The 23,590-nt window shown below is 41.7% G+C and overlaps 1 protein-coding gene across 5 annotated transcripts in view; it reads right to left on the bottom strand.

Annotated features, from left to right (window-relative positions):
- The window catches only part of TIAM1 (TIAM Rac1 associated GEF 1), a 227,085-nt gene that overhangs the window by 38,953 nt on the left and 164,542 nt on the right, over window positions 1-23,590 (bottom strand). For 4 of the 5 annotated variants that reach the window (XM_015132943.3, XM_077994821.1, NM_001260772.1 and 1 more), the window contains 1 exon segment: window positions 7,517-7,620. In XM_015132943.3, the coding sequence (XP_014988429.3) occupies window positions 7,517-7,620 (104 nt within the window). 5 annotated transcript variants of the gene reach the window in all.

Here is a 23,590-nt window from a genome sequence, read left to right as displayed (position 1 = left end):
TTCTGGTCACACAAAAAATCACCACACTTCTAAATAAAGACCAAAAGACTCTGAATATTAAACACTGAAATAAATGTAAGCTAGATAAACATTTAAGTAAGATAAATAAAAACAAGTTAAGAGAACTATTTACCCAACTGTTGGTGAACTGGTGAGTGATAGTGGTCACAGCGGTAATGTGTTAAGTCAAGCAATAAATGTTTGCAAAGCAAAAATTTTAAGGAGCACCTCCTACCTACCACCATGCAGTTCAAAGACTAGCAAGAACAACTTTGGCAGGATCTCTGAATACTTTTGTACTGCATAATTTACTGCTATCCATTTGTATGATTGTATACTTTACAAATTTTTATTTTATAATGATTTGTATTCATTTATTCACTCATTTTCCAACCTACTTATTCCAGCTCAGGATCATGGGTGACTGGAGCCTCTCTTGACAGCTCAGGGTGCAAGGCAGAAACCAAGCCTGAATAGAATGCCATTCCATCACAGGGTGAACACACACAAACACACACACACACACACTCACTCAGGGATCACTGAGACATGCCAATTCATCCCACGTGCCCGTTTTTGGGACATGAGAGCAAACTCAGTACCCAGAGAAAACCCATGAAGACCTGGATTGAACATGCAAATTCCACATAGACAGTGGTCCTGGTCAGAAATCAATTTTTTTCACATAAACGTTACAATGAAATGATGTTGAACAAAACGTTATCTGAGGACCTGCCATAGAGGCACAGCACACCTTCTATCATTTAGGCAAACTGCCCGTGTGAAATCGGTGATTCACAAAAGGCAAAACGTTACAAACATGGGGATCTGACACATATCAAAGGCAGGAAATCCAAAAGACAAAGGAACCTAACATATTCCTTTGTGCTTCCAATTCACACCTCATCAATGGGTTCTCATTCCATCTGTTCTACCATAAATACTTGGAGAATTCCATTTTTAAGAGTGTGAACAGGGTTTCTGACTTGGTCTACAAAGTTTACCACTTCTGAGGTTTGGCATCCTTACTTTGAAGCAGGCGTGTGGGGTGAGCTCAGGTTAGTAGGATGCAGGCTAGGGCTTCAGTGCTCTAAATCCAGCTGTCTCCTACCCCAACTTCACCCTCAGACAACAAGAGCTAAATTCTGGATTATATTAGGAAACACCTTTAGCATCTCAGGGGACAGCTAAAATTCTCTTGGGTCCTCTTTGGACATTTCACAGCCTTAAATATCCCTTCTTTATATACAACCTAAGCCTACGATAGACTTAGCTGAGTGGTCTCTCAAGTTGAGCAACAGGCAAAGCGGTTTCCCCACTGGCAACCCTATTTAAGACTCAAGGCACCAACCCTCAGGTGCAGCACAAGGAACTGAGTCCAAATGGATGTAATCTCTTTACTGTCAACTGCATGTTATTTGAATAAAGAATAAAAAGGTACCATATGCATAATTACAAGTTATAATGCACATACATGTTAAGGGGTGTTATATATAAGGCTCTTAAAATTTGCTTGGAAAAAACTTAAAAGGATGTCATCAAGTTTGAAAGTTCTGTTTGATTAAACTAATACCCCCCAAAATTTTTTTGGAAGGAATTATGAAATGCAGGTTTTCTTTAGAATACCTCTAAGCTAGAGATTTTTCCGTACTGTGGGGCTCAGCTTTTAAATCCCCCTCCCTCTTTACTGTGGTCAAACTTCTTTACATCAAAACCATCAGGCCCTTCTCCATGCAGCTTAGCCACGATGTCGAATGTAGAAGGAGCTGGGTGCAGGGCTTTGCCCCGCTCCACCACTGAGTGTTAGAGATGGCATCCTAGTCATTCCCACACCAAGCGTGTCGCCACAGGTGCCCAGAAAGGTCGCCTCAATGGGAAGTTCCCAACATGCTCCCAAAAGCCAAGTATCCTGGATGTGGGACAAGCAGCTTAGGGCTCCAGCAAGGGGAAGACAGACCAGGTTTCTCCAGTGGGGCAAATACAAATCTCTCCCCTGCTTGAGGACTGTAATCAGTCACCCTGGAAACCAAAAAAGCACTTACAGGCATTTTGAGAGTTTAAAACTGTTAAAGGGTAGCAGAGCTCTTCCACTGTCAGGACTAAGAATTATCCAACCAACATACAGACAAGGAGAGGACAATGGCAAGAGGAAATGGGCCACTTTACTGAGACCAGCGTGATGCTCAATGTTTAGAATGCTGCTTTCCTCCTGTGGAAGATGAAAAGAAAGTACAAAAAGAGGGGGGTAGACTTTTAAGTACACACTATCAACTCAAGCCACCCAGCTGTTTAAGCTCTTCCTGTTATGCAACCACCAAAGGCAATTTCTAACTCTAGATGAGTTCACAGTTCTAAAACTGTTCTTTGAGTCTGACCGATTTAACACATCCCACAGATTTAAAAGGGGCCAGAGTGGCCTAAAATCTTATAGCCTTTACTTAAGCTTTTTTTGGGGACAATGCGCTCCATAATTTCAGAGACCTGATGTACAATGGTAATCCCTACGGTTCTCAATCACCTTTTCAGTTTCCTGTTGAACAAACTTCAAAGAAGAAATATCCAAGAAGGAAGAAGGCTTATTTGAGCAAATCAGGTGCACGCGCTGTAGAAGTTTAAATTTGATTACATGACACAATGTCTAATAGTCGACAGACTGCGCTATTAATAATAAACTATCAAAAGGTTGAATCTGATTTTGATAAATTATTTCTTGCCATTACCCCACTACACTTCCTTACTGGAGAGTTAACATTTACTGTAAGACTAGACCTGTTCAAATAGGTCAGTTGCCATCAAACCAATAACATGTCTCCTGAGCCAACCCTTCTATATCTATCTCCCTTTCAAGGAAGCAGAAATAAAGTCAAAAACACCTCAAGCCTTATAAAAGGAAACAAATTGAACATCCTATTTCCAGACCTCCCTGCCGATTACTCAGACTGCCCGTTCTGAGGGGGGATGGGAGAGTCTCACCATGCACATAACGCAAGACACAATCAAAATCTCAATAACCAAAACAAAGGCAAAAATTGCAACTGACAATTAATTAAACAAAAAAAAATGCAGATTACAGCTTTCTGCCATTTAAGTATGAAAGAGTAGAAAAACATAAAGACGCTAGGCAAATTCAACTCCATACCAACTCCGAACCTCCCCACCAAAGGCTACAATACAGACTTTATGAACAAGGGGATCCAGAGGGTAAAAGGACAGAATATGGGGAAATGGGAAAGGTATAATCACTGTCATTTGGATTGAAAAACAACTGAGCTAGAAAGTCATAACATAATCAAACCTAGCCAGATAGGATTCAAACAGCAAAGGCGCTCACCAGATGAAGTGTTCGATATATAGAGTCACCGGACTTGTCATTGTTTTCAATCCTGGGCTTGCGCTTTATTTTCCACAGTGCAGACATCATCAGGAATGTATTCTCATGGTAATTAATTCTACCACCTGACGTGTTCAGCACGGAGACAGAAGTTTCTTAAAATATTCCCAGAGCACCAAACGCCTCCTAGCTCCGAAGAGAGCATCCTCTCATATGGACGTCCCATGCTGGTTTTCCCATGAAAATCTATGGCCACGTCTCAACGCAGCAAGGACAGCGATGGTGCAACCCCAGAGCTGCACTCGTTTCCCACCATTGCCCTCTGGGAAGCTGTCAAAAGGCTAAACTGTGGACCAGAACTCAGGCTTTGATTTCACCTGGCTAAACAACAAAAGTTCCAAAAAGGGAGAGCTGAAACTGGCAAGAAAACAAAGCACTGAATGCCTCCCGGGATGCAAGCGTCTCTGCCCTGCAGTCCGAGATCAGCTGATTGGCCAGCATCCTGCACTGCACAGGAATACTAAACCTGCCTGGCTCCGACGACTTTCAAGGCATTCCACACTGAGTCAGGAGCAGGCAACTAAAAAAAAGTTTGGTGTGTGCGTGTGTGTGTTTTTAACGTTGATAGTTTCACATTGTTCCACTCATGCTTTGTTATAAAAGCAGACATTTCTGAGACAAAAACAATATGGATTAGAAAGAAAAAAAGTCATTCTTAATGGAAATGTCCTGAAAATTATTCTCATACATTTGCTAAATGGAAAACAAAATCACAGCTGCCAGGAGGCCTGGAATGCATGACACATGACCGCGCTGCCCTGAAGCTAATTAGCATTCATTTCCAGAAACAAGAGTTTTCAATGAGAAGCAGAGAAAAAAGTAGCCAGCGGTGATGAGGCTTTCTGAGGTTGTCACCCACAGTCACAGGAGAAAGGAGGTGGCTCAGAAACAGAAAGGCTGCTAGACTGTCCCTGCAGTGTGATGTTCCCCCGCCCCACCCTAGTGGCTGTGACATTCCAGTACCACCACGCTCAACAACAAGCATACAATTATTTACTTGCTCAATTCTAAAAGGCCACACATAGCAAAAACTGCTATTCAATACAAGTGAAAAGCACAGAACTCCAACATGCTTTTTCTTTATCCTGACCAATATTATGCAAAACAGCCCATTTAGAAAGAAACCAAGAACATTAAACAAAATCAACAGCTCTAACATATTCAGCTGGAATAAAAAGTGATTATTTGTTTCTGTTTGTTTAGTTATTTACATATTTACATCTCTACACTCAGCCTGGTGCATTCAGACAAGGCTAAATCATGCTTCCAAGTTTAGACAGCTAATGATTTCAAAATTAATTTTCAGTTTATTCTCAAGAAAATTTCACACTTATATAGGAGATGCATCAAAAAATATTTAGCCTTAATCAAGAAACTTAAGGTGTTTGCTTGCTCTAACTTTAAATCATAAAAAGAGACACACAGAAATATTAAGCATTAGGAAAAAATTTAAGTGGTTTATGGCTGTATATATAAATGGCCTACAGCACCACTAATAAATTAATGCCTTCTTTTTATGAAGCCTGGTATTTAACACCAGATGTTAACAGTCTGGACACAAAGTAGTTTTAACATAGCCATTAACAACACAAGACCTGGAGCAAACTGGGCTTGCATCCTGGTTTTGTCATTACAGAGCTGTGTGACCTTCAGCAAGTCGCTTAACCTCTCTGTTCTAGTGCCCTCATCTATAAAATAGGGCAAATAATAGTATCTCTCTCAAGGGTGTTATAAGGCTAAGATGAATTTATATAGAACAGTACTTAACATATACAAGCCCTTAAATAAGTATCACTTCTCATTTATTATTACTAACACACAGTAGAACCCAGTCACCAAGAACTGCTCATTTAAGCTTTTTGTGTTCAAATATCTTAAGAGAGAAATTTAATTGACCAAAGGTTATTTTAGCTAACTAATTTGGGTTGCATAACAAACTTTCAAATAAAGAAGATGAAGTCTGAATCAAAGCAAAACTAGGAAGTATTTCGGACACACAGTGCTCCCCATATCCAACCTAGCAGAATGAAATACCAGCTTATGGCTTGAATGCAGTCTACTGCATGATCTTCAAAAATATTCAAATCACCACCCAAACTTCTTAATCTTTTTTTTTTTTTTTTTTTTTTTTTTTTTTTTGAGATGGAGTCCCACTCTGTCTCCCAGGCTGGAGTGCAGTGGCGCAATCTTGGCTCACTGCAACCTCCGTCTCCCAGGTTCAAGCAATTCTCCTGCCTCAGCCTCCCGAGTAGCTTGTCAATAATTTTGAGAAAATTCTGTCCCTTTTTAGAAAGCCCACTAAGAATTTCTACAAGAAAATCTTCGAACAGCACCATCTATTTCTGTATTTGACCCTTTGTGTTCCAGATAAGTTCATGAGCCTTGTTCTCTGGAAAAAGAACCGTGGAGTTAGAGTGACACATGGGACCAGTCAGCAAAGCCCTGGAGCCTCTTCCGTCCCCTCCACACCAGACTCTCACATTATACAGGACTCTGTGTATGACCTCATGACTCACATATATTTAACACGGAAACGATCTCTCTCAAAATCCACAAGGAGATGAGAACACTGACTATTACGGTAAAGTAAAAAGGATCCAATCATTTTGGATCCAATACTTTTTAAGTGTTCAGAAATAAATGTTTTAGATACAGGAAAAATTGCTGTTTGCCTAAATCCAGTTAGAAATTGAAAATTAATATTTTTAGTTCCCATAATATAGTAACTTAATAGATACCCTTCAAATTGTCTTACATCAGTATAGAAATATCTGTTTCTCCTGAGGACAACTGACCGATCCCACAAAAGTAAGTGGGTAAAAGAAATGTAAGGATCACCTAAATAAAAAGTAACTTTAAGCAGCTGGTTTTTAAAATTTGCCTTAAAAGGAAACACCTGCATTTCCAATGATCTGCTTTTTAATTAACAACCAACAACATAATGCCTTTCAGTCTATAAATATTAATGTTGCTTTCAAATAATGTTGCTTTTATATTGTGCCCAACTTAAAAAGACACTGAGAATGAAGATCCTACAGTCAGGAAAGAGAAACAAATATGGATAAAAGACACTGAAGAATCAAATATGTGCACACAAGAAAGTCCTACAGAATATACACATACAGAGGGAATCAAAACAGGAAATGTACAAATGTAGGTTTTCAAAATAATAGTTTGTGTTTGAAAAGCATTTTTCAGTTATCAATGTGCTTTCTCACATTATTTGACCCACCCTAAAATCCAATCTCCAAGCAAAGGCAAGAATCACCCTAAATTTGCAGATAAGAAAACAAAGGTATAAAGTTACATGATTTGCTTAGGTTAAGTGACTAGTAAGTGTCAAGCAAAAAATTGAGATCGCAGAGGAATGTAAATATCTCAACAACATTATAGAAAAAGATAAGTATAGAACCATAATCACATGCAATTGCTTTTTGGGGGGGAGGGGGCATGTCTTTGGATTCAGGTAACACAGAGATTTTAAGTTGGGTTGTGTTGTGAAGACTGCGGTGAAAAGAGGCTGCTGACCCATGGAACACTTTATGAAGTGGAATAGACGCAGGATAAATTACGGGCAACGATTTCAGTGTCTTGCACCAAAGAGTCAGAAGAAGAACCTTCTTACTATGTTCAACTAAGGGAAAGTGTATTTGGATTAATTTGAAAATACGGTTTCTTTCCCTTTAACATAAAAGTTGCTCACTTTTAACAAGAGCTGAATGCAGGTGATTCAAAAGGAGTTCATTACAGAAACCCTAAGTAGCAAGAAAGCATAGCTGACTGAATCTCACATACTTTGGATGCTGTTTCATCCTACACAAATGAAGATGTAATAAGGAAATGGCATAAAATTATGGCATTCACTGGGAGCTCCAGCAGCGGCAGAAATTAAAGAAAAGGGATTTTATTTCATTACGAGTAATTTCTGCCCTATATTCTCACATACAGGTTTGTTACCAAGGCTGTAATTTGGATTTCATATCCTGCTATTCAGCAACATCTCAGAAGTAAAAACACTTCATCCATGGAGAGGCCTGGTAACCACCTACAGCTGCGTAGGTGACGTTGTCAGCTGTGATTCTTCAGTGGTTCAAGGCATGGGATGTGAAAATGAAAATCTCTCACCTTGCTGCTATGATCAGTCTCATCTGAGGATTCCAAGTCTGGCCCCTCGGTCTCCTCTGGAGCGGTCTCAGCACTGCTGCCCTGCTCACTGCAGAGGCTGTGCCCTGTCACATGAAATCAGAAGAAAATGTGGGTCAACATGGATAGTAATTGCTTAAAAGCCAACCCTGTGTAAGGGGGACAAGGAATCCCGCTCATGACGTGTACACATACTGTAAGACCCTCCAAGTACAAGCTCCATCACCTTGGCTCAATCAAATTCAAATGATAGTTGTTACTGTTAGAACTAGTATTATTACTTTATATTTTTCATAATAAATAATAATTGTGGATTGAATGTCTTTGTCTCCCCCCATATAAATTTTTATGTGGAAGACCTACCCCCATTGTAATAGTAGTTAGAAGAGGGATGTCTGGGAAATAATTAAGTTTAGATGAGGTCATAAGGGTGAGGTCCCCATGGATGAGATTAGTGTCCTTGTAAGAAGAGAGAGAAACCAGAGTTCGTTCTCTCTCCACCATGTGATGACACAGTAAGAAGGCAGCTGTCTGTAAGCCAGGAAAAGAGCCCTCATCAGGCAACTGAATTGGTTAGTACCCAGATGATGGGGAATCCCAGGTTCTAAAACCATAAGCAATAAATGACTGTTGCTTAAGCCACTCAATTTACGGTATTTTGTTATAGCAGCCTAAGCTAAGACAATAATAGTTTATAATAAAAGAATACATATATAATATACTAAAAAATTAACTGGTTTTGTTGATTTTACAAGTAGCAAATTGATTAATTAATTCATTAATTACTAAAATAAATAAGCCATGCTGAGAACAGTACAACCAAAAAAATGACTGTCCCACATCCATTACCTGAAAAATCCTGCAACATCTGTTTTTGCCAAGTCTGGCAAACTATAAACATCTTATAGTACCTGCTCTTCCCATGATATTCTGTGCGAAAGTGCAAGCAACTTTCCTCCTTTGCTATTTACTGAGTGCCTACCACAGTGGTTCTCTACAGTGGTTCTCCACATTGAGAAGAGAATGTGAGGATCACTTTCCCCTGGGGTGTTTCTCAAACTGACGGAACATCTGGATCCCCAGGGGAATATGTTAAATGCAGATTCCCATTCAGTAGGCATGGGGTTGGGCCTAAGATTCTGCATGTCTTACCAGCTCCGAATGATACTAATCAAAACTGCAGGTCCATGGGCCACACTTGGAATAGAAAAACTCTAGAACATCAAAAACTTTCTCTAGTTGCAGCTAAGAAGACAGTAGTTTGAGTACCACTGTCCTACAATATGAGGCACTGGATCATGGACTAGAGCACTATCAATATAACCAGACAAGAGAGAAGGAAAGAGAAGAAATGGGAGCAGAAGGAGCCTCTGATGCTTTAGATGAAAGATTCAGTCTGCAAAGTGGCTGCCTTGCTCCAATGACACCATTACAGCCATAAGCTGCTTGGCAACACTTTCTATTCAGGTCCACACTGGCCAGGAAAGTTAGGGAGGAAGTGGGCCTCTGAGCAAACCTGGCACCCATGCTGCCTCCTACTGTCCCTTTCTTCTCTGGAATGAAGCACCAACTAAGTGAGTGTACCCTGAATGGCTTAGAGGTTTCTGTCTGTTTCCCCACCTTTTGGCTCTGGCTCTTAGATTTTCTTGTGTTTCTTTTCATTATTCGATCACTCATTACTTGCTCTTAAGGTGGTAGTGGTCAAAGAAGGAAGCTCAGTTAACTTGGCAGATATCATCTATGTCAACTGTTATTGCCAAAGCAAAAGTGCTTGAATATTTTGCACAGGGGCAATGACCTAGGTACAAGTATTCATCCCTGATCTGGAACAGCTGACCAGCTCGTCTGGGAACACAATGGCAACAGCACTGAGTGCTCTGATCACAGGAACGACAGCATCCTCAGTGCGATGTCCACAGCAGCCAGGAGGCACGACGGACAGGGGCCCCCTTCACACTGTGGTCTGCAGAATCACAACCTCCTGGAGTTGAACAACCCATAGACTGTGCAGAGAAATGCTGCAACACTGCACATCCCATTGCTCACAATGCCTAGGATAGTTGATGCTCATTAAATAGTGGGAAAGGAAATAAAAGGATTTTCCTTTGTTTTTGGTTTTGGTTTTGGTTTTGAGACGGAGTTTCACTCTTGTCACTCAGGCTGGAGTGCAGTGGTGCAATCTCAGCTCACTTCAACCTCTGCGTCCTGGGTTCAAGTGATTCTCTTGCCTCAGCCTCCCGAGTAGCTGGGATTACAGGCGCCCACCACCATGTCCAGCTAACTTTTGTATTTTTAGTAGAGACAGGGTTTCACCATGTTGGTAAGGCTGGTCTTGAACTCCTGAATCCGCCCACCTCGGCCTCCCAAAGTGCTGGGATTACAGGCATAAGCTACAGTGCCTGGTTGGATTTTCATTTTTAATAATACTGAGAGCCAGGTTTCCTGAAGAGCAAACAAATAAATCTACTTCTACAAAACACTTAGAAATGCTAAATAAAGTAAAACAAATATCTTTTTTAAACAAAGCTGAGCTCCAAAAACTCTCCAAAGCCCAAATGAAAAAGATAAAGTTGATAAAGGAAGGAGGGTAGTGTCCATGCTATGGCAGCCTAAGTATATCCATCAATCCCCAAGTCCTAAAGCAGTGTTTCCCAAAGGGTGTGAGAACCTGTTAGTGTTAGCAGGGTGACAACTCTTTTGGGATAGAATTGTGCACTTGGTAGGGACACTTGGCACTAGGCTCCTTGGCTTCTGAGTATCAAACGATTAGGACTTGACTGCCACTGTGACAATCAAAAATGCACCCACACATTTCCCAACAGCAGCACCACCCAGTTTGAGACCACTGCCCTGGAGCCTTTGGTTTTAACTGTAAGCCCATGATACATGATACAGAAAACAGGGCTTGGGTCAATATAACTTCGGGAGTTAGAAGTGAATTTCCCACATTCATATGGTTCCCCTGAGGGGCGACACCTCTCCGTCTAAAAAGACATAGACTACAAGAAAAAAGTGCTCACTGGTAAAAGAAAAAGAGATGGAAAAAGAAATTCTGCCTATACTTTGGGGTAGGAGAGTGGAAAGGGAACACAGCAGGTTTCTTCCCTGAGATTTTTTTTTTTTTTTGGGAGACGGATTCTCACTCTGTCACCCAGGCTGGAGTGCAGTGGTGTGATCTCAGTTCACTGCAACCTCCGCCCTCTGGGTTCAAGTGATTCTCCCGCCTCAGCCTCCTGAGTAGCTGGGATTACAGATGCCCATCACCATGTTGGCTAATTTTTGTATATTTAGTAGAAATGGGGTTTTGCCATATTTGCCAGGCTGGTCTTGAACTCCTGACCTCAGGTGATCTGCCCGCCTCAGCCTCCCAAAGTGCTGGGATTACAGGCATGAGCCACAGGGCTTGGCCTGTTCCCTGAGATTCTAGTCATAGGACTGACTTCATGTGTTTGCATTCCAAGGCATCTGGTAGGAGCAAAAACAAATCTACTCTGGAAGATTTCACCCTTAATGATGATATCATAATACCCAGAGATAGAGCTTGGTCAAACAAGGACCCATAATCCCATATTATAAAACACAACAGGCAACGCATCACTACGAGCAAGAAGCAACAGACACAGTAACGGACAAAATCAGACCCCCAAGGAATGATACCGCAATGATCAGATGTAGAATATCAAATAAGTATGCTTAAAATACTTTTTCAAAAGAAGAAGAAAGGGGGCCGGACACAGCTCATGCCTGTAATCCCAGCACTTTTGGGAGGCTGAGGCAGGCGGATCATCTGAGGTCAGGAGTTCAAGACCAGTCTGGCCAACACGGTGAAAATGTCGTCTCTACTAAAAATACAAAAATTAGCCGGGGGTGGTGGCACGTGCCTGTAATCCCAGCTACTTGGGAGGCTGAGGCAGGAGAATCGCTTGAACCCGGAAGGCAGAGGTTACAGTGAGTCAAGACTGCACCATTGCACTCCAGCCTGGGAGACAGAGTGAGACTCCATCTCAAAAATAATAATAATAGAACAGAAGAAGAAAGAGATAATTTCAAAAAACACCAAGTAAATTAATAGAAATTTTAGAAATAGAAACTATAACCAATGAAAGGAAATACTCAATAGATGAGACGTAAATTGATGAAATGAGAAAAGACTAGAACATCTATCTGAAGACATTACCTTACTAGAGCTCCTAAAGAAATCTTCAAATGTTAAAACTATCAAAATGGAATTGCATTTTCAGCTAAAATATTACCCAAGAAAGACACTTTAATAAAGACTTTTGAGAAACAAAGAATGAGAAAGTTTACCAAGAACAGAATCTCACTGAAAAAGTTCTCTAAAGGATGTACTTTCAGGTGAGGAAAGAAAGATCTGGTACACAAGTGAAAATGAGAAACAGCTGATACACACACAGATAAGTCTTAGTATATACGACAACTCCCCCCCAACTCCCCAAAAAAGGTACTTGGGGGCAAAAAAAAAATACAAACTGCAACTAAAACAATGGTGGAAATGATTATATTTAAAGCCATTTCATAATTTTATGCAAGAGGGAACTAGAAACACTAACTTTGGTTTCTGTTAATAATCATGTTAAAATTTTAAGATCAACCACTAAAAGAACAGAAATAGATTATATAGGTTGAAAGGAGAAAGCAGAATTTATCAATGCAACCTGGAAGAGGACAGGAAAGGAAAAGAGAAACAAGCGAGACAAATTGAGCAAAACAAGATAATAGAAACAAATAAAAATATGTAGATATTCTAAATAAATGTAAGACAGCCTAACATAATACTTAAATTTCATGTTTAGATTATAGAAAAAAACAGTGCAAAACAAAGCCCCAGCTGCATGCTGTATGGAAGTGATAGACTTAAACATAAAAGACACAGAAGATTAAAAGGTTGGAAAACTATATTAGGCAAACATAAAGAAAGTTTCAAAAATGTCAGATACAATCGATTAGTCAGGATACTGAATACGTAAACATCAGTAATTATACAGCTTGATCCATGAATGCGTTTCAAACCTATACCCAAGAAATTGGTGAATATACATTTTCCATAAAAATTAGCAATTTATGCAAATTGGCCACATATCAGGCCACAGTATAAGTTTTAAGCAATACCAAAGAATCTGTATGGATGCAGACCACAATGGCAACATTTTTCTTGGAACTAAATATTTTATGAAAGAAAGAAAGGCCAATAACACTAAAGACAGTTTTAAAAAAGAAAAACAAGATTAGGGGATTTTACCTACCAGATCTCAAAACATATTATAAAATTACAGTAATCTAAAGCAGTGCAGAACAGGCTAACAGAACAGAGAGCTCAGAAACAGGGCCTCTATCCCATGCAGACGTTCCTCAACTTATGATGGGGTTATGCCCCAATAAACCCATCACAAAGTCAAAAAATCATTAAGTCAAATCATCATACATTGGAGACCATCTGGCCAGGCGTGGTGGTTCACACCTGTAATCCCAGCACTTTGGGAGGCCGAGGCAGGCGGATCGTGAGGTCAGGAGTTCGAGACCAGCCTGACCAACATGGTGAAACCCCATCTCCAATAAAAATACAAAAATTAGCCAGGTGTAGTGGCACACACCTATAATCCCAGCCACTCAGGAGGCTGAGGCAGGAGAATCACTTGAACCCAGGAGACGGAGGTTACAGTGAACTGAGACTGTGCCACTGCACTCCAGCCTGGGCAGCAGAGTGAAATGCCATCTCAAAAACAAACAAACAAAAAAAAGTGGGGGCCATCTGTATATGGAAATGTGAAATACAGCAGTTGTGCCATTGCAGACCAGTGAGAAAGGAATAGAATATTTGATAAATGATGCCAGGACAGTAGCCATATGAAGAAACATAACATTGGATCCCAACTCACACCATTGACAAAAATCAGTACCCGAGATATAAATCAGTATGTGAATAGCCCAAACTGTAAATCTTTTAGAAGAAAATATAGAAGACAGTGTTTATTACTTCAGGAGAGAGAGAGATTTCTTAAACAAGATATAAAGAGTACAAACCATGTAAGATTGAAAATTCAGATTTTGCTGAAATTAAACACTTTTGTTTGTAAAAAGGCACCATAAATACAAGAAGACATGTTACAGACTAAAAAAGTTATCTTCAATACATATAACTAGCAAAATATTAACATCTAAAATATAAAAGAACTCCTACAAATCAATAACTGGAGGTGTATCTGATTCTAAAGCATATTTTTTTTTAGCCCCGTATGTCATGTTTTCTACCCTTAACTGAATAAAATGAATTAAAATAGGCAATGCAGTTTGCAGCAGATCATTTGCAAAGATGACAGTGATTATTTATTTCATCTCTTTAAGCACAGGCTTTTGTGTCTATTTTGCCATTCCATGAATTTGGGCTGGTGTTGTGATTTGCTTTGACCAACAGAATGCAACTTAAGAGATAATATGTTAATTATGAGCCAAGGCCTCAAGTGACTTTGCAGTCTCTGATCTTGCCCTGCTGGTAACTCTGAGCCCACCATACAAAGAAATCTCAAGCTAGCCTCCAATGAGAGACCCCAAGCAAAGGAGGCCCAGCTGTCTAGTCACCACACGTGGGAGTGAGTTAGGCCATCTTAAACCCTCCAGCCCCAGTCAAGCCACTGGATCACAGAGCCACATGAGTGACTCCAGGGAAGATCAGCAGAACAACCAACCAGCTGAGCCCAGCCCAAACTGCTGAGCCACAGAACAGTGAGTAAGTTTGTTGCGTGGTAGGAGATAACCAGTAAGTGATTAGGGAGAATTTCATGATACAAGAAAGCCAGAAACGCAGGAGTTGACAGTGGTACACCTCAAGGAAGCTGAGGAGAGACACTAGCATGGCAGGAAGAGGGAATTCAAGTGGGAAAGGCCATTGTTCTGACTCCCATACTTTAGGGCCTTCTCTAAACACTCCCAGCTTAAGAAGTGTAGACAACACCATTGTCAAGTTTTTTTTTTTTTTTTTTTTTTTTAAATCCCATACAAACAGAATTTAGCCACTTCCTATTCTAGCTTCCTCTGTACTACTCACAACAGTAGTAGGCAAGAGGCTTTCCCCTAATGATAGAAATTGAAGGAATTATCTTCTTTGTTCTGGACATTCCCGTCCCCACCTACTTACCAGGAAACAATGCACGACAGCTCTGCTACCAGTCAGTGAGAGAAGACTGAAGATAAGGCTTGGCGGTGGCCAAAGAAGCAGCCAGAGCAAGCAGAATGCCCGTCCATATTTCGGTACCGAGCACATGGCCAGGCATGCAGCAGGGGTGCAGGGGAGAGGGAAGAGGGCTCAATCTAGAGAGACAAAGCCTCAGGGAATGAAGAAGCCCAGAGCAGGACCGCGGACCCTCTCAGACAGGGTCCATAGGCCAAGTCAAAAGCCTCCACAGGGCCGGGCGCAGTGGCTCCCAACTGTAATCCCAAACTCCTGAAAGGCTAGAGAAGTAGGATCGCTTGAGTCCAGGAGTTCAAGGCTGCAGTGAACCATGATTGTGACACTGCACTCCAGCCTGGGTGACAGAGTGAAACCCCAATTCTACTTGAAAGAAAAAAAAAAAAAAAAAAAACTGTGGTAATGCTGTAAATAAAATTCATTGTTGTGAACAGGTAAAATCAATGCTTTGCCTTTTAAGTTACTTCCATTAATAATATTTTTGCGTGAACCCGGGAGGCGGAGCTTGCAGTGAGCTGAGATCCGGCCACTGCACTCCAGCCTGGGCGGCAGAGCGAGACTCCGTCTCAAAAAAAAAAAAAAAATAATAATAATATTTTTGTTACTGTGAAAATGTTTGCAATCAGTACCTCCCACACACCATTAGCAGGACAGACAACGAGGAGATTTGGGAAAGTAAAAACATATTAGTGTAAGTTTACGTTGAGATTTACCTTTCATTTACCCAGATTAGACACATCTACTTTGGCTTCGTTCAAGTCCATGTGAGACTTAAGCTTAAAGGAGGAAGAAAAAATATTCTGGCCTCGTGAGATGTCTTAACACTGTGTTTTAAGCAGATCCTCCAATTCAAACACTGACAAAGAGAAACAATTATAACACTACACGTTTAAAAAGTCTTTTAAATGCCTGAGTTTAAATCCCTGATGGAAAAAGAACGACCGGGGGTGGGGGCAAAAGAAAGCTTAGACACTGTCTATAAAGATATTTAGCTGGAACTCAACCGTTAGGATATAATTTTATTTTGCGTTTCAGTCATTTTACTGTTATAAGATTTTAAGAATTCCATATAAGCACCCATAATAAGATCAGCATAAATGCTCACCCGTCCAACAAAGCTAAAAAACAAACCAAAATAAAGAGAGAGAAAAGAGAGAGAGAGAAAAAGAAAGAAAAAGAAAGAAAAAGAAAGGAAAGAAAGAAAGAAAGAAAGAAAGAAAGAAAGAAAGAAAGAAAGAAAGAAAGAAAGGAACGTTACAACTTGAACTTGGTAGACAAATAATAACTTCTTTTTAATCAAATGTCACAAAATCTCAGTCTTTGTTTCCTATAGAGAGAAATTCAAAAATCCGTAAAAACTTACTAATCCTGTTAGCTTGTTGTGAAAGTCAAATATAAAGTACATTAATAATCTTTAAAAATATCAAAATAGAGCATCTCAGTCTCCGAAACATGTTTTTCTCACACGCAGGATTTGACGGTGTCATCAGTCAAATCTCACTGGAAGTTACCCCGCCCCCGGCCCTAGCAGGGCCCACCCAAGCAGGCCATGTGCTGTGTGACAAGAAGCACAGCAGGCCGACAGTTTACCAGGCGCACATGGCTCCAAATGTTATCGACAAACAAACAGAGGACCATGTGCTGCCCGGGTATCTGTGAGACTTCAGAGAACCTGAAGCCCTGGACCATATTTGTTTGTGGGAAGAGAAATCTGTGCAGTTCCTCTTCCTTTGCTGCCCCTCCCTGCCGCCTGACTGTCTTTGGTTTTCAGAATCGAGCTCCAGGCCATCTCCATGGAACATCAGACCAAAATAGAACCTCACACTTCACGGGTACTGCACAGAGGCACGTCCCGCCCACGCAGACCAAGCGGCTGTCCGTGCTCAGCGCTTGGCAATTCCTCGCTCTGAAGCAAGGTGCCTTCGACTTTCACGGCTATCACAGAGGCCTTTCCTGTTCAACAAACGCTGTTTAATCTACTTCCTGCAGGAGGGACATTGGTCTGGAGTGCAGAGCACAGGCTTCCACTTGGCATCAGACAGACACGCCTGAGGTTTATCAAAGGGTCTGACTCTCCAACTCCAGCGCCGGCCCTAATTGCCTTTAACATGCCATGGGCCTGCTGTTAGCCACACGCACTGGGCTTTCTCCAACACAGTAGCAGGAATAGCCATTTTTTGAACAAGAAGCAGCAGTTAGAACGCTGGAACTTTTATTATTTTTAAAGTTGTTACTTTTTTCCTTTTTTTTGAGACAGAGTTTCGCTGTTGTCTCCCAGGCTAGAGTGCAATGGTGCGATCCCAGCTCACTGCAACTTCTGCCTCCCGGGTTCAAGCGATTCTCCTACCTCAGCCTCCTGAGTAGCTGGGATTACAGGCACCTGCCACCACTCCTGACTAATTTTTTGTACTTTTAGTAGAGAGAGGGTTTTGCTGTGTTGGCCAGGCTGGTCTTGAACTCCTGACCTCAGGTGATTCACTCTCAGCCTCCCAAAGTGCTGGGATTACAGGTGTGAGCCACCGTGCCCAGCCTGTTACTTTCTTTTTTAGAGATAGCGTCTTGCCTTGTCTCACAGGCTGGAGTGCAGTGGTGTGATCAAGGATCTCTGCAGCCTCAACCTTTTGTGCTCAAGTGATCTTCCTGCCTCAGCTGCCTGAGTAGCTGGGACTACAGGTGCACACCACCATGCCTGGCTAATTTTTTAAATTTTTAGTAGAGACAAAGTCTCACTATGTTGCCCAAGCTGGTCTCAAACTCCTGAGCTCAAGTAATCCTCCCGCCTCAGCCTCCCAAAGTGGTGGGATTACAGATGTGAGCCACAACCAACACCTGGCCTCTGGCACTTTTAATGTAATCCTGTGGGCTACTCATTGAGGTAAACCAAAGGCACCTGCTTCACCCCAACTGGTCAAGTGGAATTCTAGGGACAATCACTGCAGAGCTGCATGTACCACAAAAATAAAGTGAACGTGAACCCAAAGAGAGACAGAAACAAGCGTTTGAAACTTTGGAAAGACACTAATGGTGTCACTTGAACTATGATTCTTATAATTTGCATAAAAGCTGGGGTTTTGCATAATTACTTTTACATAATTGCATTTATTTTTTCTTTGCTTTCTCCTTGATATAAGAAGGAAAAACAAGGCCATAAAAGGGTATTTGTGTTGGAATTCTCTCAAATGCTTTATAAAACTTTTTTTTTTTTTTTTCTTGAGACGGAGTCTCCCTCCATCGCCCAGGCTAGAGTGCAGTGGTGCAATCTCGGCTCACAGCAACCTCCACCTTCCAGGTTCAAGCGAGTCTCCTGGCTCAGCCTCCCAAGTAGTTGGGATTACAGGCGTGTGCCACCACGCCCAGCTAATGTTTGTATTTTTAGTAGAGATGGGGTTCCACCATATTGGTCAGGCTGGTCTAGAACTCCTGACCTTAGGTGACCCACCTGCCTCAGCCTCCCAAAGTGCTGGGCTTACAGGTGTCAGCCACTGTGCCCGGCCTATAAAACTTTTTTAAAAAACTATTTTACATCTAGATTTGCTTTACTTTCCTATACTGATGTTACCTGCAACATTTTTCTAACAGGGTGATAGAGCTATACCTTTTAATAAATTAGGCCAGTAGTTCTCAACTGGGAGAGATTTTGCTGCCCAGTGGCCTTTTGGCAATGTCTGAAGATATGTTTGATGGGCACAACTTGGAGAGGTGGCATACTATTGTCTTGTAGTGGCTTGCAGGGGTACTGTCTAACATCAACACACAGGACAGCTCCCCACAGCAAAGCATTACCTTGCCCAGATTGTTAATATTGCTAGATAAGATCAGTATTCAAAATAAATCACACAAGAACATAAGAGAGACTTTTTTGAAACCTCACACAAATACAGGTCTGCAACTTCCTATTCTAGCTTCCCCTTCACTGCTAAGATCTTTTTATAAAAACAGCCACTGAAGGAACTATCTTTTTGTCCTAGACATCCTTCCCTTTTTTTCCTACCAATACGTACGAAAACAAATGCTTTGAAAAAAACCCAAACAGATGAAAGTAGCTCCAGTAAGATTGCAACCAGAACTCGGGGATGGCAAACAGCCAAGGATAGGAAACTGAGTCTTACAGAGAACACTCAGGATAGACTCTCCTTATGCAGATCCTGGCTTTCTAAGCCAACGTGGCAACCCATGCAGCAGGCTTCCCTCGTAAACCAAGGAACGGGAGAATGGAGAATGTACTACAGGACCACCTAACAAATTTTCATTACAAAAAAATCTCAGCGAAGCAGATCACAAAATGTAATCAAGAAACTAGAGAAGGTTTGCATGTCACTGTAAAATTCCAATTATCTTATGATTCCACCAAGACAAGAAAAAGGGCGGGGAGCAATAACCAGGAAGAGCTGGTGACCTAAGGCAGTGGCTCCCAAGCAGGGCTGGACGCTAGAAGCAACCACCAGAACAAATACAGACGCAGACCCCATCCCAGACTAGATGACTCCATGAGCTCTGAAAAAGGACCCAGGAACCTCAGAATTCATTTCTTTCTACTTGAGAAAGGAAAACATAAAAAGGTGTCATTCATAAACTTAGTTATCAGGTAATTCACCTGTTGCAGACTGAGGCAGCATAGAAGGCAGGGAGAAGACTGAAAAAGAGCAATCTCTGGTCATAGGCCAGGGAATCCTCATGTGCCCCATAAGAGAATGGCTTCATATACAGAACATTTATTGAGCGCTTACTGGGTAATATTCTAAACGCTTTACTTTTACGCGTCATTTAGTCCTCACAATAGCCCAGTGAGATGATAGGGTGCCATTATCCCCATTTTATAGGTGAGGACACTGAGGCACGGAGGGATTAAACATGACCAGGTTAAGGTCATGAAGCTGATGAACACAGAAATGGACAGAGTTCTGGCCGGGTACAGTGGCTCATGCCTACAATCCCAGTACTTTCGCAGGGTAAGGCCGGTGGATCACCTGAGGCCAGGAGTTTGAGACCAGCCTGGCCAACATTGTGAAACCCGGTCTCTACTAAAAATACAAAATTTACCTGGGCGTGGTGGTGGGTGCCTATAATCCTGGCTATTTGGGAGGCTGAGGCAGGAGAATCAGTTGAACCCAGGAGGCAGAGGTTGCAGTGAGCCGAGATCCTGCCACTGCACTCCAGGCTGGGTGACAGAGTGAGACTCTGTCCCCCCGGCCAATGACTGAGTTCCAAAGAAATGGACTAAGTTCCAAAGAACTTGGTCCCAGGCCCTACTCTTAGCCACTAGGCTGTGATGCTTCCACATAGAAGAAACAAACCTCTCTATAAGAAAGCATTTCAGAAACAATACAACTTTGAAAGCTAATCCCATACTCACTCAGGGTTCTTAGGGGAGGACCCGGCCAAGTCTGCACACTTGAGTTTGTGAGACCGTGGAGCTCTGCAGGACCAGCCTCCAGCAGCCAGGCAGCAGCCAGCACTCACGTGGACCCCGGGGTCCCTGAGACTCAGCAAGGCTCTCTGTCAAGGACACCAATCATCCACCTTAACTTACTCCCATCAAACCTCAAACCTGCCACTCAGGATGTTTCCTATTTTTAGTTACTTCTAAATTTAGACTAAGGCTGTAGTCCAGCCTGCCCATTGTACAAAATTTTCTTGGTTGTTTTCTGTTTTAACTGCAGCTGTCTGTTGATACTGCTTATCTCTGCCCCATCACGGAGCAGTCTTTCAGTTATTTTATCCTGTTTACTTGCCTCCACTTTTATCTTCCATTGTTAAGTGGGGACTAGAAAGCAGGAGCAATTAGAAGGTAGATAGGCAGAGACCCAGGTGGGGAACTGAAGCACCTTCTCCCCACCAGCAGGTCCAATTGGGCTGCTACTTGACCAGAGTATTCAGAAATTCTTCCGAAATTTACTAATTTTGAAGCCAGTTTAGAAATCTTACCAAAAATAAATAATAAATAAAATAAAAAACCAAACAATACAGTGGCTTTACTTTCATGCTTTATTCTTGACTCAGTCTGATTACCTAACTTGACCAAGCAGACTCTGTTCTGAAGGAATTTTTTTATTTTTTTAGACAGAGTTTCACTCTTGTTGCCCAGGCTGGAGTGCAATGGCACAATCTCGGCTCACTGCAACCTCTGCCTCCTAGGTTCAAGCAATTCTACTGCCTCAGCCTCCCTAGTAGCTGAGATTACAGGCATGTGCCACCACGCCCGGCTAATTTTGTATTTTTAGTAGAGATGGATTTTCTCCATGTTGGTCAGGCTGGTCTCGAACTCCCGACCTCAGGTGATCTGCCTGCCCTGGCCTCCCAAAGGGCTGGGATTACCCTAACCATAATCCTAATGCCTAGCCTGAAGGATTTTTGATGATTGTAAAATTGCAAGATTTCAAGAGATAAAGCAATGTGGCCGGGTGCAGTGGCTCATGCCTGTAATCCCAGCACTTTGGGAGGCCGAGGCGGGCAGATCACCTGAGGTCAGGAGTTCGAGACCAGCCTAACCAACATGGTGAAACCCCGTCTCTACTAAAAATACAAAAATTAGCCAGGCGAGGTGGCAGGTGCCTGTAATCCCAGCTACTCAAGAGGCTGAGGCAGGAGAATCGCTTGAACCCAGGAGGCGGAGGTTGCAGTGAGCCAAGATGGTGCCATTGCACTCCAGCCGTGGGAACAAGAGCGAAACTCCGTTACAAAAAAAAAAAAAAAAAAGATAAAGCAATGAAAAAACAAAAAAACTACACTAAAACATAAATTGGAGCACAAAATTGAGTCATACTTATTATCATACTTTCAGCTCCATGCCTGGCACATAGTAAATAAATACTTAAAAAATAGTTCCGAGTTATGGCCATTTAATTGAAAAAAACATAATAATAAACCTTCCAAAGATGATCCCAAAATTGTAGTTTTAATGTGTTTCAAAATAATGGCAGGGTCCATGGATTTAGTGCACAGCCTCCAAAGGTGAGTGGTCTGAAGGAGGTAACATGTAGTCAGGTGTAAAGTCTAGTTGTTTAAAATTCCACCACACAAAAGACCAGACAGCAACTGTATACAGAGAAATACGCAGATATTTCTGAGATAGATATATATAAAATGCATTTTAAAAATCTTTTAAATGCATGTAAAGATTTGTTCAATGCATTTTAAACTCTATTAAATGTATTTTAATAGATTTTTGAGCAAACATATGTACATATACATATGCATACACAGATTTTTTTTAAAAAAAAAGAAGAAAGAAATAGACCAACACATTAACAGTGGCTATCCTTAAAAAAACAAATTGTGAGCAATCTCAGTCATACTATACATTAGGGGACAGCAAGTTTTATGTGTAAAGGGCCGTAGAGTAAATAGTTTTGGCTCTGCAGACTAAGTCCTTGTCACAACTACTAACTACTCAACTCTGCCACTGCAGAGAGAAAGCAGCCAGAGACAAGGTGTAAATAAATGGCATGACTGTGCTCCAATAAAACTTGATTTACAAAAATAGGTGGTGGGCTGCTTTTAGCCTATGGGTTGTAGTTTACCAACCTGTTTTTTTTTTTGTTTTTTTTTTTTCCCGTATCTGGAACGCAGAAGAAGGGCTCAGACAGAAGAAAAATATCCAAAGAAAGTTGAGTACACACTGTTGCTTATACCACGTAGGTGTGCAAGCTTATAAAATCCTTTAAATAATCTAATCTAACATAACATGTCTCATTCAAAGTCATATTCCAGAAACAACTGTATCTGTGAACCGTTTGATGGGGTCGAGCCTGCCATCTTGTGGTCACATGAAACAACAGCCTTTATGGTCTTCATTCTCCTTTATTAAGGGTACACAACTCACTGGAGTCACTTTTCCAAAACGTGATTGAAATGTGGGGACCACAATAACATAATGAGTCAAGGAAGTCAACTGTAACTGAGGGCAATCAATTTTCTGAAGCTTCAACTTGTCAAAATATTCCAAGGAGTCAATGAACAAAAGAATGAGGGCTCCTGCTTCCTCAGCAAGCCGAGCTTCAGAAAACGATTTGAAAAACAATAGCAGGGCAAGAATATCCAAGGACCCAAGAGGCTTCCATTTCAGATTTTGAACGGAAGCCTCTTTTTTGTATCCCAAGCTTTGAAAAGAGAAAATAATGACAAAACCCCAACTTACTAAATCAACCCAAACCCTAGAACCCAGTCATGGAGAAATAAACGATAGCAATCTATGCTGCTCATCTGTTCCATCATCCACTCACTCTCTTGCTGAACAAGACGGGGCCACCCACGTAGTGAACCACACGTAAAGAGCCAGGAAGACGAAAATGAGGAATATAAATCCAGTCTCAGGAAACACATTTAGGCAAAAAGAGAGACACAAGCAAGTAAGAATCGCATGATCTAATGAGAGCCCACATGGAAGTCAAACGTGCAGGGTCGTGGGGGCCCAGAGGACAGAGCTAACTCTGTGGGGTCACAGGAAGACTTCGAAAGGCAGGTGGCACTCACACTGCTTCTAGTAGAATGAGCACAGGTTGCCAGAAGGAGGGGGTGAGGAAGGAAGGGCAGGGCAGGGGGGTCACTGATGGGCTCAGGTTCAGCCTTCAGGGTAAAGAAGTCCAAAAGACAGAGCAAACAAGAGCTCTGCACACATTTCCACTCTGGGCCTCTCAGCATCTCAACTCACGTCCTTCTCTCAGACAGTAGGAAAGCAGGGCTGGGTGGTTTGGAAGATGATGACAGAGAAGGTAGGACTTAGTCTCAGCATCTTATGTGATTCCCAGCACTTGTTTTTTTTTTTTTTTCTTTAAGAGACAGGCCTCTGTCCCCCAGGCTGGAATGCAGTGGTGCAATCACAGCTTACTGTAGCCTCAAACTCCTGGGCTTAA

This window comes from Macaca mulatta, chromosome 3, assembly GCF_049350105.2.
Source record: "Macaca mulatta isolate MMU2019108-1 chromosome 3, T2T-MMU8v2.0, whole genome shotgun sequence".
In the NCBI taxonomy this organism is placed as follows: Eukaryota; Metazoa; Chordata; class Mammalia; order Primates; family Cercopithecidae; genus Macaca; species Macaca mulatta.
Note: the sequence above shows the minus strand (reverse complement) of the source record. Positions and strands in the feature narration are given on the sequence as shown.